General features: G+C 42.2%; 1 protein-coding gene across 1 annotated transcript in view; it reads right to left on the bottom strand.

The window, feature by feature from the left end:
* Positions 1–2,862, bottom strand: part of sez6l2 (seizure related 6 homolog (mouse)-like 2) — a 69,247-nt gene extending 66,385 nt beyond the window's left edge. Inside the window, exons 1-2 of the mRNA XM_084145292.1 lie at positions 2,506–2,862; positions 1,180–1,256 (exon numbers count right to left, since the gene is read on the bottom strand). Coding sequence (XP_084001418.1) covers positions 1,180–1,237 — 58 coding nt within the window. The 5' untranslated portion in view covers positions 1,238–1,256; positions 2,506–2,862. The remainder of the gene's footprint in view (positions 1–1,179; positions 1,257–2,505) is intronic.
* Between the last annotated feature and the right edge of the window lie 11,336 nt (positions 2,863–14,198).

Here is a 14,198-nt window from a genome sequence, read left to right as displayed (position 1 = left end):
TATCTGTTTTTCATTTTTAATACATTTGCAAAATTTTCAAAAAGCATGTTTTCGCTTTGTCATTATGGGGTATTGTGTGTAGATTGGTGAGGGAAATAATTACTTTCATTAATTGGAAAAAGGTAAGGGGTCTGAACACTTTCCGAATGCACTGTATATACTAACCATCAGTTATTCACATTATTTTACTTCAATAAAATATTTCAGTTTTTTAGTCATTTTAGCAGACGCTCTTATCCAGAGCGACTTACAGTTAGTGAGTGCATATATTTTTCATACTTTTTTCAATTGTTGTGCATATTACATGTATTTTATTTGATGACTTTTATTTAATTCCAAGTCATCATCTCATCTAGCAGCTCTATAAACATAAGCCATACTTTTATGACTGTTGAATGCCAACTATCAATAACTGAGATCATGTACAGTATTTTCAGGTTGAGATACCTCGCAAATAAACTGCTCTCTCTGTATCCCCTCTTTATTGCGCATTCTTCTCTCTTAAGTAGCAGGCGTAAAAGTGGCTCCTGAGTGGCGCAGTGGTCTAAGGCACTGCATCGCAGTGCTAACTGTGCCACTAGAGATCCTGGTTCGAATCCAGGCTCTGTCGCAGCCGGCCGCGACCGGGAGACTCATGGGCGGCGCACAATTGGCCCAGCGTCGTCCAGGGTAGGGGAGGGAATGGCCGGCAGGGATGTAGCTCAGTTGATAGAGCATGGCGTTTGCAACGCCAGGGTTGTGGGTTCGATTCCCACGGGGGGCCAGTATAAAAAGATATGTATTCACTAACTGTAAGTCGCTCTGGATAAGAGCGTCTGCTAAATGACTAAAATGTAAAATGTAAAATGAACAAAGGCCGGACAAGTTTAGCTGTGCAATGGTTTAGCCGCGCAATGGATTATGGTCATTGTAGTCAATTATCAAATGTTCTGCAGTAAACTACAATATATAGAACACTGACCTGTTGGAAACTACAACTCCCTACTACTAAGCACAGTTCGGGCATATGATCTGATTTATCTCTAGAGAAACTGCAGCGCACATTGCATTGAGCTCAGAAAAAAGCAGAATGACATTAAATTCAAATAATTGAACTGATGTCAGTCAATTAGTTGTTTAAAAACCAAAAAAATTACCAACATTTCGGTTAATCGCTCAGCACTAACCCACACACGTTACCTGTAGTTAGGTGGAGGATGGTGACAGACAGTGTCACAGCAAGAACTGTAGACACCATGGTTTAGTAACAGAACAGCCTGAGAGAGAGGGGAGGGAAACAGAAGAGGGGAGGGAAAGAGAGATTGTGAGGAAGGAAAGGAGAGCAAATACAACCTAAATGATGAGAAGAAAGTAAAGGAAGAGAGCAAAAGGGAAATGCTTTGAAATCTGAGTGCATTTCTCAATGCATGCCTTACTTGATCAAATCAGAACAACAGCACCAGCAACTACACTGATCATATATTAAAAACCTAAGACTATCGTTGCTTAAGCTTTAGAGCAGGGGTGTCAAACATACGGAGGGGGTCCAATCTGGCTTGCGGTTGGTTGTAGTAAAAAAAAAAAAAAAAAAATACAAAATGGCCTTTTTCTCCTTTTTTACCTTTATTTCAACAGGCAATAAATAACCAATTTCAGTGCTGCACTCTGGACCTCGTTGAAGACCAAATGAGCCCCCCTGGGCAAAATTAGTTTGACACCCCTGCTTTAGAGAGACAGATATTAAAAGGTGCAGTCTGGGACCTGGGACTCGGTCATTTACATTTTTGATTCCAAAAGAATATAACATACACATGAGCTTAGCCCAGCTGTCTTTCTCCATCATAAGCCAACGGTTTTATTGGTCCATTGTTTACGAACAATAAACAAACAAGATATAGATTAAACATGTTTAAAAGATAAAATTGCTCAACGTGATATTATCAGCAGTGCAGTATTATCATCGGTGTTTGTTAGTGTTGCCTTCCATCAATGTCTCACCATCTAAACCAACATAAGATAAAGGGGAAAAGGCTATCACATTTCAGATTGTGAACACGTATTTACATTATGCGGGTCCTAAGGCCCAAGGGGGTTTAGATCCGTGGTCGTATGACATGCCTTCTGTGCTGTCACGGTCACTCAGATCTAAAATACTGTAATAGAGATCATATATCCGTATATCTACATAAAAAAAAAAAAAATTGATAGGAATAAGCCTATAATGTCAAGTTATGCATCGCAGGAGAACGTTTAATTCCTTCTTGCTTTCCATTGCGTTCCCTCTTCGTTTTCAAAATATCCACCAAATCATTCTATTTGCCCGACAACCACTCTCACCGGACGACTATCAAAAATGAATAGGCCTAATTTCTATTTGCGTCAGAGAAAAACCCGGAGTATTTTTTGTTTGGTTTAAGATCTCATTGCAGATAGCGTTTGTTGTGCAAGGTGATGGATAAGAAAAAGAGACCTGCGCTTATTATTAGGCCTATGCGTAATAGTTAACAGCGAGGGAAGCATACGTACCTGGAAATTCCCCTATTATTATCCGCTCCTCTTATACACAAATCTGGCTATTGTTGGTTGAGCTACGTTCTCTTTTACTGCGTTCCTTCGAGTCCCTTATGTAAAATACCAGCGCTGATGCTGCGCCTTACATTTGTTTAATTTATAATTTGCTCCCACCCGGACCTGCTCTTTGTGTGAGTATGCAGGGGGGTTTTGTGACTACACCATTAATCTTCTCAAATATGTGGAAAGGTATCCTGCTGTCTTCTGTCTCCGCTCCCCCTTCCTCCTTGATGGTATGTCTATCCGCCTCTCGAGCGGGTGGGTGGAACGCTGGTAGCTGGTTCTACCCGTATGGTTGAAGCGTTGGTGTGTGTATGAGGGCTTTAAGTCGGGAGTCATCGCTCACAGATGCGCCCTGGTGGATGTTCGCAGATTTGCATGAACTTGGTTTTCTTGGCGAAGAGCTGTACACAAACACGGTGCTGAAACAGCAACACACATCTAAAAGCCCAGGCTCGAGAAAGCCCAGGCCAGCAACATTTAAACCCAGATTGCCTATACCAAGCTAATTAGAAGACAAACATGTATTTCACTTCAATTGACCATACGATAAAAAAATACGTCTAAAATTATATATCCTTCGGTATTTTCCGTAAAGGAGGACATTCTACTCTGGCGCTTTGCGGAAACATCGAGTTGCATCGGCGCAGCCCATCAAGACAGATAGACAGTGAAGCACAGAAAAAAAGAGGGACAGTGGTGAGTCATTAGGCTACAATTAAAATGTATTAGGAACCATGCATGCACGCATACCAGATACCTTTTAATGGTAGCCTAGAACTGAATAATCTACACAATATAGCCTATTTCTATAGCCTATATATTTAGATGTCGACAATTTTCAGAATAAATTGCCTAGGCTACTCAATGCTTTGCCCCCCCCCCCCCCCCCTATATTTGGACATTCTCCCGGGAACGCTTTCAATGATTTTCATCGACAAAACCACAAGTGAAAGGTTGTGATGGAAGTATCTGCGCAGTTGTGCTATGTTGTCAATATGTTTACTGAAATGTGCGCTGACGATGATACCTTGTTAATGCACGGGAGGGTACCGTTCTAGGGGGTGCTTTTTGTGTAAGCCAAAAAAGTCCTTCGCTCATACAGTAAATCCTGTAAACGCGGGATACTGAATCTAATAGGCCTATGTTTTTGGATGTGTGCAAGATGGTGAGCTCAGACAACAAATTATAACACGATTCCTCAACTGTAATACCAAGGTCTCTTTTACAGATGAGCCCTGAATTAGAGAAATTATAGAAAATACACACAAAATATAAATACAAAATTCAAGCAGAAAGAAAAAAACGGTTATAAAAAACAAACACATTCATAAGCAACAAGGTCCTCAATCAGCTTTCTGAATTGCTCTAGAAGCACCAGAACATCACATTTAAGAACATTTTGAAGATTGTTCCACAGATAAGGTGCAAGAAAACTAAAAGCTGATTTACCTAACTCAGTAGAGACCAAAGGAACTTCCAGAGGTAGCCATCCCTGAGACCACACCTGGTAACTCAAGGCCGGCCCACTTATTAGGCGGCAGCCTATGGCAGCAGATTGATGAGGGCAACATATTCTGCGCAAAATTGAGCAAAACTGACCAAGACGCACCTCCAACAACACATAAAAACGTACATAATTCTGCCCAAAAACAATGACAATGTCTCTCAACCAGTGGCAAATGGGCTTTTTAGGTGAGCGCTGATGCCACCCTGTGATAAACAGTGCTCACTTTGTCAAAGGCGCAAAATATTTTGCTTGTCCATTCTCCAGGGTGCTGTTGGAGAGACGCAAACTAATAGAACACAAATCATGTAGCAGATATACTGTAGAATATGGTAGAAAGAGTATGTGGACTTTTCTGTAGCCTACAGGCTGGAGATAAAATGTATGACAATGTAATGAGAAGGACATCCAATCAAATAGCCTAACCTATTATGAAGCCCAATCCAATAAAAAAATTTGCTGTCCTTTTAACAAACATATCCTAAAAACAGGACATGTCAAAGTAAAATGGACAATATGGAATGGACAATCGCAACTGTTGTCCAGGAGTTTCACCCCACTGTCATGATCAATGGTTTGAAGTTTGTATCCTTCAATTTTTGACAAGCTGATCATAGTGAAAAATAAAATACTTCTGCATTTCCTGCTGTGTAAACACATTGAAAATAGGCTCACGATAACTCCTGATAAAGTTGGGTAGCTGATATTCAGAGGTTAAATAGCCAAAATGATTAGTCACAGGAATCAGGACTATTAAAGCCAATGCAACAGCCTATTTTACAAACGGTGGGCCTACCACATGGATGGGCATTCATCAAATTCCATTGTGCCAACATGGTAGGCTACATCCCAGTGAGCACGAGGGGGGTGCATTTTTTGGTCTCGCCTAGGGCGGCAGAACTGCAAGGACCGGCCCTGTGATAACTTGTGTCTAAAGATTAGTAATGATGTTAGGTACAGTGGGACTTTTTGTAAAAGGGCTTTATAAATGAAAACCTAGCAATGTATCAACCTACGTGACATCAAAGAGTGCCAACCAACTTTCTGGTAGAGAATGCAGTGATGAGTACTAAAATTGTCACCCGTAATAAAGCGCAGTGCGCTATGATAAACTGCATCTAACAGCTTTAATGAAGTGGCAGCTTTGTTCATATAGATGACGTTGCCATAGTCTAGGGCCGACAGGAACACGACTGAATAATCTGCTTTCTACTATTTAGCGAGAGGCAAAAATCCATTTTTATTCTCAGCTTCTAAACTCATCAATATGCTTTTTAAAAGACAGCTTTTCATCTATCCAGATATTTGTAAGCATGGACATGATCAATTTGGACACCAGTACATATGCTTAAATCAGACTTATTTTTATGCGCTCTAGAGAACATATACCTAGTTTTCCCTGCATTAAGTACTAATTTCAGGTCAATAAAGTTTCTGTGATACAATGAACGCAAACTGTAGTTCAGATAGAGTCTGGTCAACCGTGGGGTCAATAGCATACACAACAGTATCATCGGCATACAAGTGCATGTTACAATGTTTTACAGACAAGTCGGCATTGTAAACAGTAAAAAGTACAGGACCCAGAATCAACCCTCTGAATTAGCAGTGAGTGATCAACAGTATCGAAAGCCTTTCACAGGTCAATGAAGAGGGCAGCACAATGTTGCCTTTCATCCATACAGTTAACCACATCATCTATAACTAGGGATGCAGCAGACCTGGTCTAAAACCCGACTGAATACATTTCAACAATAAGAAATATCTTAGCTGGATTTAATAGTTTAGCTAGGCAAGAAAGTTTAGAAATAGGCCGATAATTATTTAGGTCACCACCTTTGTGAAGGGGGAGTACATGGGCCGCCTTCCAAACCTTGGGGAGAGTACCAGATATAATCGTCAGGTAAAAAATATGGGTTAATGATTCAGCAAATCAGAGGGGCAGAGAGCTGCAACAAAAATGGATCAAGCATATCAGCTCCAGTAGATTTTTGTTTTTTACATAAATCTTAAGCACGTCACAGATAGTAAATTGTTGAAATGAAAACAAAGATTCAATAGAAGTTGATGGGTTAACCGTCGAGTCAGCTAGAGGCTGGCAGAGGGAAGAGCAGTCGATTGACTGACCAGGCTCAACTACACCACGGTTTATCTCAAATAAAAAGCCTGCTGAGATAACATGATTAAAAGCATCACGCATGGTTTACATTTTAAGTTTAAGGTTTACATGTAATTGACCACAACTTTGTTACATAATGTGCTATTTCACTGTCATGTCAGGTAACAAGACAAAGTGATTTGATAATGTCATGTGTCTGCTTTACATTCAAACCTGGTCTCAAAGCATTTAGTATTATTCTGTATGTAAATCCGAAATACTCAATTTACTATGATATGTTATGTTTTGTAGGGTATGTATTAATTAGTGGATGTTGTTACGTTCCCAGATGACAAACTCAAAATGTCGCTCACAACAAAGGGAACTAACAAAGAAAAATCACTTTGACCACCAAAACAAAACAGATGCCATGGATGCCCACTAGATTTGCCTCTGAAAAGACAAAAAAAAAAAAACCCACAACAACTTTGGATAGGGTTTAAAAAGAACATGGAACAAAACAAACAGGGGACACACCAAAAATCTGTCTTCTTTCAAAAATGTTATTTGTACTTTTACCTCTTTTTCTCCCCAATTGGTAGTTACAGTCTTGTCCCATCGCTGCAACTTCCCTACGGACTCGGGAGAGGCATGCATCCTCTGAAACACGACCCTGCCAAGCCGCACTGCTTCTTGACTCACTGCTTGCTTAACCCAGAAGCCAGCCGCACCAATGTGTTGGAGGAAACATTGTCAGCTTGCAAGCTTGCAAGCACCCGGCCTGCCACAAGAAGTCGCTAGAGCGCGATGGGACAAGGAAATCCCGGCTGGCCAAAACCTCCCCTAACCCGGACGACGCTGGGCCAATTGTGCGCCGCCTCATGGGTCTCCCGGTCACGGCCGGCTGTGAAACAGCCTGGGATTGAACCCAGGTCTGTAGAGATGCCTCAAGCACTGCGATGCAGTGCCTTAGACCACTGCACCACTCGGGAGAATGTTTCTTTCAAACTTAAATAGGTTGAGCTCGGAATCGCACCTCAACTGAAGTGTAGCTCTCCCAACATCTCTCAAGCTCAAGAGGAGCACTGGGCCAGCCACTCTTAAATATCACCTGGGCGGAACACCTTCCGACTAACGAGATGACGAGCCAGCACAGGTGTAACACGTACAGTACCAGTCAAAAGTCTGGACACACCTACTCAATCAAGGGTTTTTCTTAATTTCTACTATTTTCTACATTGTAGAATAATAGTGAAGACATCAAAACTATGAAATAACACATATGGAATCATGTAGTAACACAAAAAAAAGTGTTAAACAAATCAAAATATATTTTAGATTTTAGATTCTTCAAAGTAGCCACCCTTTGCCTTGATGACAGCTTTGCATTCTCTCAACCAGCTTCATGAGGATGCTTTTCAACAGTCTTTAAGGAGTTTCCACATTTGCTGAGCACTTGTTGGCTGCTTTTCTTTCACTCTGTGGTCCAACTCATCCCAAACCATCTCAATTGGGTTGAGGTTGGGTGATTGTGGAGGCCAGGTCATCTGATGCAGCATTCCATCACTCTCCTTCTTGGTCAAATAGCCCTTACACAGCCTGAAGGTGTGTTTTGGATCATTGTCCTGTTGAAAAACAAAATGATAGTCCCACTAAGCGCAAATCAGATGGGATGGTGTATCGCTGCAGAAGGCTGTGGTAGCCATGCTGGTTAAATGTGCCTTGAATTCTAAATACATCACAGACAGTGTCACCAGCAAAGCACCCCACACCATCACAGCTCCTCTTCCATGCTTTACGGTGGGAACCACACATGCGGAGATCATCCGTTCACCTACTCTGCGTCTCACAAAGACACGGCAGTTGGAACCAAAGATCTCAAATTTGGACTCATCTGGCCAAAGGACAGATTTCCACCGGTCTAATGTCCATTGCTCGTGTTTCTTGGCCCAAGCAAGTCTCTTCTTCTTATTGGTGTCCTTTAGTAGTGGTTTATTTGCAGCAATTCGACCATGAAGGCCTCATTCACGCAGTCTCCTTTGAACAGTTGATGTTGAGATGTGTCTGTTACTTGAACTCTGTGAAGCATTTATTTGGGCTGCAAACTGAGGTGCAGTTAACTCGAATGAACTTATTCACTGCAGCAGAGGTAACTCTGGGTCTTCCTTTCCTGTGGCGGTCCTCATGAGAGCCAGTTTCATTATAGTTTTGCGAATGCACTTAAACTTTAAAAGTTCTTGAAATCTTCCAGATTGATTGACCTTCATGTCTTAAAGTAATGGACTGTTGTTTCTCTTTGCATATTTGAGCTGTTCTTGCCATAATATGGACTTGGTCTTTTACCAAATATAGGGCTATCTTCTGTATACCACCCCTACATTGTCACAACACAACTTATTGGGTAAAACGCATTAAGAAGGAAAGAAATTCCACAAATTAACTTTTAACAAGGCACACCTGTCAATTGAAATGCATTCCAGGTGACTACCTCATGAAGCTGGTTGAGAGAATGCCAAGAGTGTGCAAAGCTGTCATCAAGGCAAAGGGTGGCTACTTTGAAGAATCTCAAATACATTTTGATTTAACACTTTTTTGATTACTAAATTATTCCATATGTGTTATTTCATCGTTTTGATGTCTTCACTATTATTCTACAATGTAAAAAATATTAAAAATAAAGAATAACCCTTGAATGAGTAGGTGTGTTCAAACTTTTGACTGGTACTGTACTCACTAACAAGGTGACACCAATCGGTGCACCCTACGTGCTACCTCGAAATATAAATGGAAAAATCAAATCCGGGAACACCTTTCCCCTTAAGACAACAAATATATCCTATATTTTTGTTGGACAAGTTTGCTCACAACCAACAGAAAATAACTTCCATCTCACAACATGATCAACTTAAATGTGTCGCATTCTCCAATATAAACATGGTGTCTACTGGCTGTCAACAATTAAATACAACTATATATAGTTGCCTAAAACACAGACGTTTTGAGAAACGGGTAAAATCACATTCATTCTCTCATCCCTTTGGAACAAGCACAACCAAAACAAAACGAATCTCCAAGTTGTCCTTACTACGGACTTGTCTGATTTCAAGGGGAAATTCCTGTAATATGAGACTCCAGTGAAGGAGTCGGCGGTTCGTGGAACTTGTCTTTTGCAGGAAAACGAGAGGGTTATAAATCGGTATAGACCACCAGAGGTGTAGAGACCGATACATAAACCTCGAAGTGCTAAAGAGCCAGTACCAAAGCGAGTGGCTCCTTCTCGATAGTCGAGTATGTTTTTGATATGAGGCCAATTTCTTTGAAAAATACCCCACAGGGTGCTCAACATTCTTATCGTCTTTCTGTAGGTGCACAGCCCCTGCTCCTACATTACTGGCATCTGACAACGGAACTCCAGAGCAGCTAGCACTGGTGCACAGACCAAAATAGTATTTGTCTTCTCAAATGCCTCCTGACAGTCGGGGCTACAACAGAAAGCGACTTTCGTACTGGTCAATCTGTAAGTGGTGCAACAACCTGGGCAAAGTTCTTGCAAAAAGCCCGAGATATTTCACTGTTGCTTGGGCAATTTCACTCTTTGACAGGTTAACTGTCAGTTTGGTAGATGCGAAACGCCCAAACAGACTCCTAATATTCTGAAGGTGTTGGGGCCAGGTGGTGCTAAATACGACCACATCTAAATATGCGTTAGCATTTTCTAGGCCACGTAGCACGATGTGCATGATCCTTTGAAACATGGCTCCGGCATTTCGTAACCCGAACGGGAGATGAAGATAGGAAAACAAACCATCTGGAGTGACAAAAGCAGACAACTATGACGCGCTCAGTTAGAGGGACCTGCCAATATCTCTTTAGCACCAATAAGGTCAACACAATCGTCGACCCTGGAAAAAGGGTACGAGTCCGACTTAGTAACGGCATTGAGTTTCAGAAAAATGGAACAAACCGCAGAGACCTATCCGCCTTAGATACTAAAATACAGGGCGAACTCCACTGACCGTTGTCATGTTGTGCAGTGCCGTGCTCAAGCATGAACTCCACCTCACTGCAGAGCTTCTTTCTCTTTTCAGGATTCACTTGATTGGCATGTTGTTTGATTGGGGCAGAGTCCCCAATGTCATGCTCTAGTACATTTGTCTGAGTTGGCACATCAGAATAAACCCTGATATTCTAAAAGCAGTGAAATAATGTTGCCTTTTTCCTCCAGAGACGAGTGTACCAAAAGGTTTTCTAGAATCTCTGAGTTAATCAACCTTCCAATAGGCACAGGATGTATTGGGCTTTCCTCGTGCTCTTGAGGAAGACGATAGTCAACGGTGACAGCAGCAGAATATCACTACCGGTTTCCACCGATTTCTCCGCCTGATCGTAGTAGGTGAAGTATGGTTTCAACATGTTGACATGACACAGGAGTTTTTCCCCCCTGCGCTCCAGTGTGGCGATGATGTAATCCAGATGACCATTTTTTGTCTATGGGGTAAGGGCCTGAAAAGCGAGCTTGCAACGGTGACCCCAGAACGGGCAACAAAACCAGGACTTGGTCACCCACATCGAAAGTGGGGTTTCGGGCCTTTCGATCGAACCAAACTTTCATTTTTGTTTGCGCCTTCTCCAGATTCTCACTGGCAAACTCACAGGCGCGGTGCGATCTGTATCGAAAAGCGCTAACGTGCGCCAACAGATTCGTTTTTGTGTTTAAGGTGTTGCCCTGCAACAACCTCGCTCTCAGCAAACTCAAAGGACCTCTGACATGATGTCCAAACACGAGCTCATTTGGACTAAAACTGAGAGATTCCTGAACAACCTCCCACGCTGCAAACAGCAGAAAGCAGTAAGCTCTTAAAATAGACTTCAAAGTCTGATGAAATCTCTCAAGAGCACCTTGAGACACTGGGTGGTAGGCCCTAGAGGGGGCAATGGGTAACACCCACTTGCTGGAAGACATTTGACATGAAATTCGAACGTGCTGAAGTCCAAATGTTGAAAATAATTTCACCAGGGCCTTAACAATATTGGGAGCCGTGATTTCCCTCAGAGGAATGGCCTCAGGGAAACGAGTGGCAGCGCACGTAACGGTCAAGATAAACTGATTACCACTCTTTGTTTTGGGCAAAGGACCAACACAATTCACCAGAACCCTGCTGAAAGGCTTTCAAAAGCAGAAATAGGCTGCAAAGGTGCAACCGGTACAGCTTGGTTCAGTTTACCCATCCGCTGGCAAACACGACAGGATTTACAGTAAGCCACCACATCCTGTTTCAGACCAGGCCAGAAGAAATTATGTAAAATCCATTCATATGTCTTGTTGACCCCAAGATGGCCTGCCATACTACCATCATGAGCCAACCTCAGCATCTCTTGTCGAAGCTTAACTGGAACGACAATTTGAGATACACTGGGCCAATCATCTTGCTCAGAAGTGATGTGAGAACGCCACTTCCTCATTAGAACCCCATCTCTGTCAAAGTAACCCACACAAACCTCCTCTGGACTCAGCAAAAAGAGGAGAGAGGGAAACATCTTTACTTTGTTCAGCAATCAGCTGCTTCCTAGACATCGAAGTGTCAACTGTAGGGACCCTCTCTTCCTTCAGTGGTCCTACAAACTCGCTCACCTTTGGGGTTTTCAAAGGAGAGGTCTACTCAGGAGGTTTAGCGAAATCAGGATCACCCATAAACATCTCGGACAGATCGACCATGGTTGGATCTCTGACATCCTCAACATTAGACTTGCTCCCGGCAACATTTACACATAGCACGCTGGGAACACTCTAGGGTACTTTTCTGATAACCCATCAGGTTCCTCTACTCTGGGTTCCTTACAAATTACAGGATTTGGAACGACCTTCCCTCCAGCCAAATCGTTTCTCAAAATGAATGAGACCCCCTTCACCAGTAGGCTAGGCCTCACTCCAACGAAAATGTAAACAGAAATAAGATCAGACTCGAGTTCCACATTACTGTATACAAAGGAACTTCCATGCAACCCATCTCCATGCCTTGTAGTACCACACTGTAACCAGTTGCTGAAGTGTAAGACAAAGGCAAAACACTCTCCAAAATGAAGGATTGGGCTGCCCCAGTGTCTCGCAGTTTCTTTACCGGCTGCTTAAAAGCATCACCACTCTGCAGAGACACGAACCTGTCTGAAACAAATGGTTCATACACATCTTTTCCAAAATCTTGTTTAGGAAATACGTACACCAATCCCAACCAGACTTAATGGCTCCCACAAGAAGAAACATATTTTTCTCTCTCTCAGTTTTCTGTTTCAACCTAGGACAATGTGTCCTTTCGCACAGCAGTAATGACAAACTGGTGGATATGAAAAACCAGTTCTGCCGATCTTTATCTTTGGGCACTGTAGAAAAAGACTGAAAACTCGTAGTATGAGGTGACTTCACTGGATTGCTTTTTGCGCAAGGATAACTACTGGGTGCTTTGTTTGTGAAGGTAGTTTTATGTGTCAACAAAAACTCATCTGCAAGAACTGCAGCTTTCTCAAGAGTGAGATCCTTGTCCTCATAAATGTAGGTCGTAACCCTTTCATGAAGCAATTCTTGAACTGCTCGAGAAGTACGAGTGTCTTTAAATCCTCCAAGTCCTTGACCTTTTGAGAACCACACCACTGATCAAAAATACATGCTGGTTCCCTTGCGAACTTTGTGATTATGTCTTTCGTAATTTGTGTAACTGTTGTCTGTATGCCTCTGGGACCAATTCGTAAGCCCGAAGGATAGCAGCTTTAACAGTGTCATAATCTGAACTCTGGTCAAGAGATAAAGTGGCGTACACTTTCTGAGCCTTTCCCACAAGAACACTTTGGAAGAGCAGTGACCAAATCTCGCAGCCAGTTTAGGATTGTGGCAATCCGCTCAACAGAGTAAAATATACATCCACTTCTTTTTTGTTTAAGGCGGTACAAGCCGGCTGTTCCGACCAAGATCAAACTCTGTTGAGGGTGCAGGACTGGATTCTGAGTGCTTCCAGATCCATTTCTTAATCGAATGGCATGTTCACGTTCCTGATCTTGTGGTTTGGCTGCACAAGCATCTTGTCTTTCCCTGGGCTCCAACTAATTTCTGTTGCTCCAATCTCTCCTTAGGTTCTATTTCCTTGTGCTCAAGGTCTAATTTCTGTTGTTCCAACTTTGCCTTTAGTTTTAACTCCCTCAGTTGCACATCTATGTGACTCACCCCACCACCCTTTTCATCAGCCTCACCAAAACAGTACCGATGAACTCTTTGACCACTGTTTTTGGATTGCCAGATTCCACTTTGATGTCATAATGCTTTGCAATGATGAGCAGATTTGCCTTTGTACATTTATCTAGCATCTCCCATGTAGGGTTTTCCACAAATGCTTCCATCTTAAAGTTCATGGCATTTTTTTTATAAGCCTGTGTGTTTTTGCAACTTTCAAAATTATTGCACCAATTTTATAACCCTTTTGGGTGGATGTCAGTGACAGAAAATCTACCACAAAACGTAATTTTGAACACTCAAATATCTGTAGGTGATTAGAGCCTCTATCATACCCATGGGAACCAAACTCCTGGACGAGCCCCCATTTTGTTACGTTCCCAGCTGACAAACTGAAAATGTTGCTGACAACAAAGGGATCTAACAAAGAAAAATAATTTTGACAACCAAAAGGGGTTATGAAAGGCCATGTGGGTGCCCACTGAAAGTTGGCAAAGCCACTAGTAAGGGGTTCTAAAAGACACCCACCATGACTAGGTCTGCCTCTGAAAAGAAAAACTCACAACTTAAGAATATGGAGAAGAAAAAAACAGAAAAAAAACAGTCTTCTTTCAAACTTAAATAAGTTGAGTTCGAAATCGCACCTCAGCTGTGCTGAAGTGTAGCTCTCCCAACATCTCTCAAGCTCAATTGGAGCACTGGGCCAGCCACTCTTAAATATCACCTTGGCTAGCACAGGTGAAACACCTTCCGACTAACGAGATGGACAAGCCAGCACAGGTGTAACACTTACTTACTAATGAGGTGATACAAATCGGTGCGCC

Source organism: Coregonus lavaretus (assembly GCF_964263955.1).
Source record: "Coregonus lavaretus genome assembly, chromosome: 28".
Taxonomy (NCBI): domain Eukaryota; kingdom Metazoa; phylum Chordata; class Actinopteri; order Salmoniformes; family Salmonidae; genus Coregonus; species Coregonus lavaretus.
The sequence above is the reverse complement of the archived record's forward strand: the minus strand, read 5'-3'. Positions and strand labels throughout refer to the sequence as shown.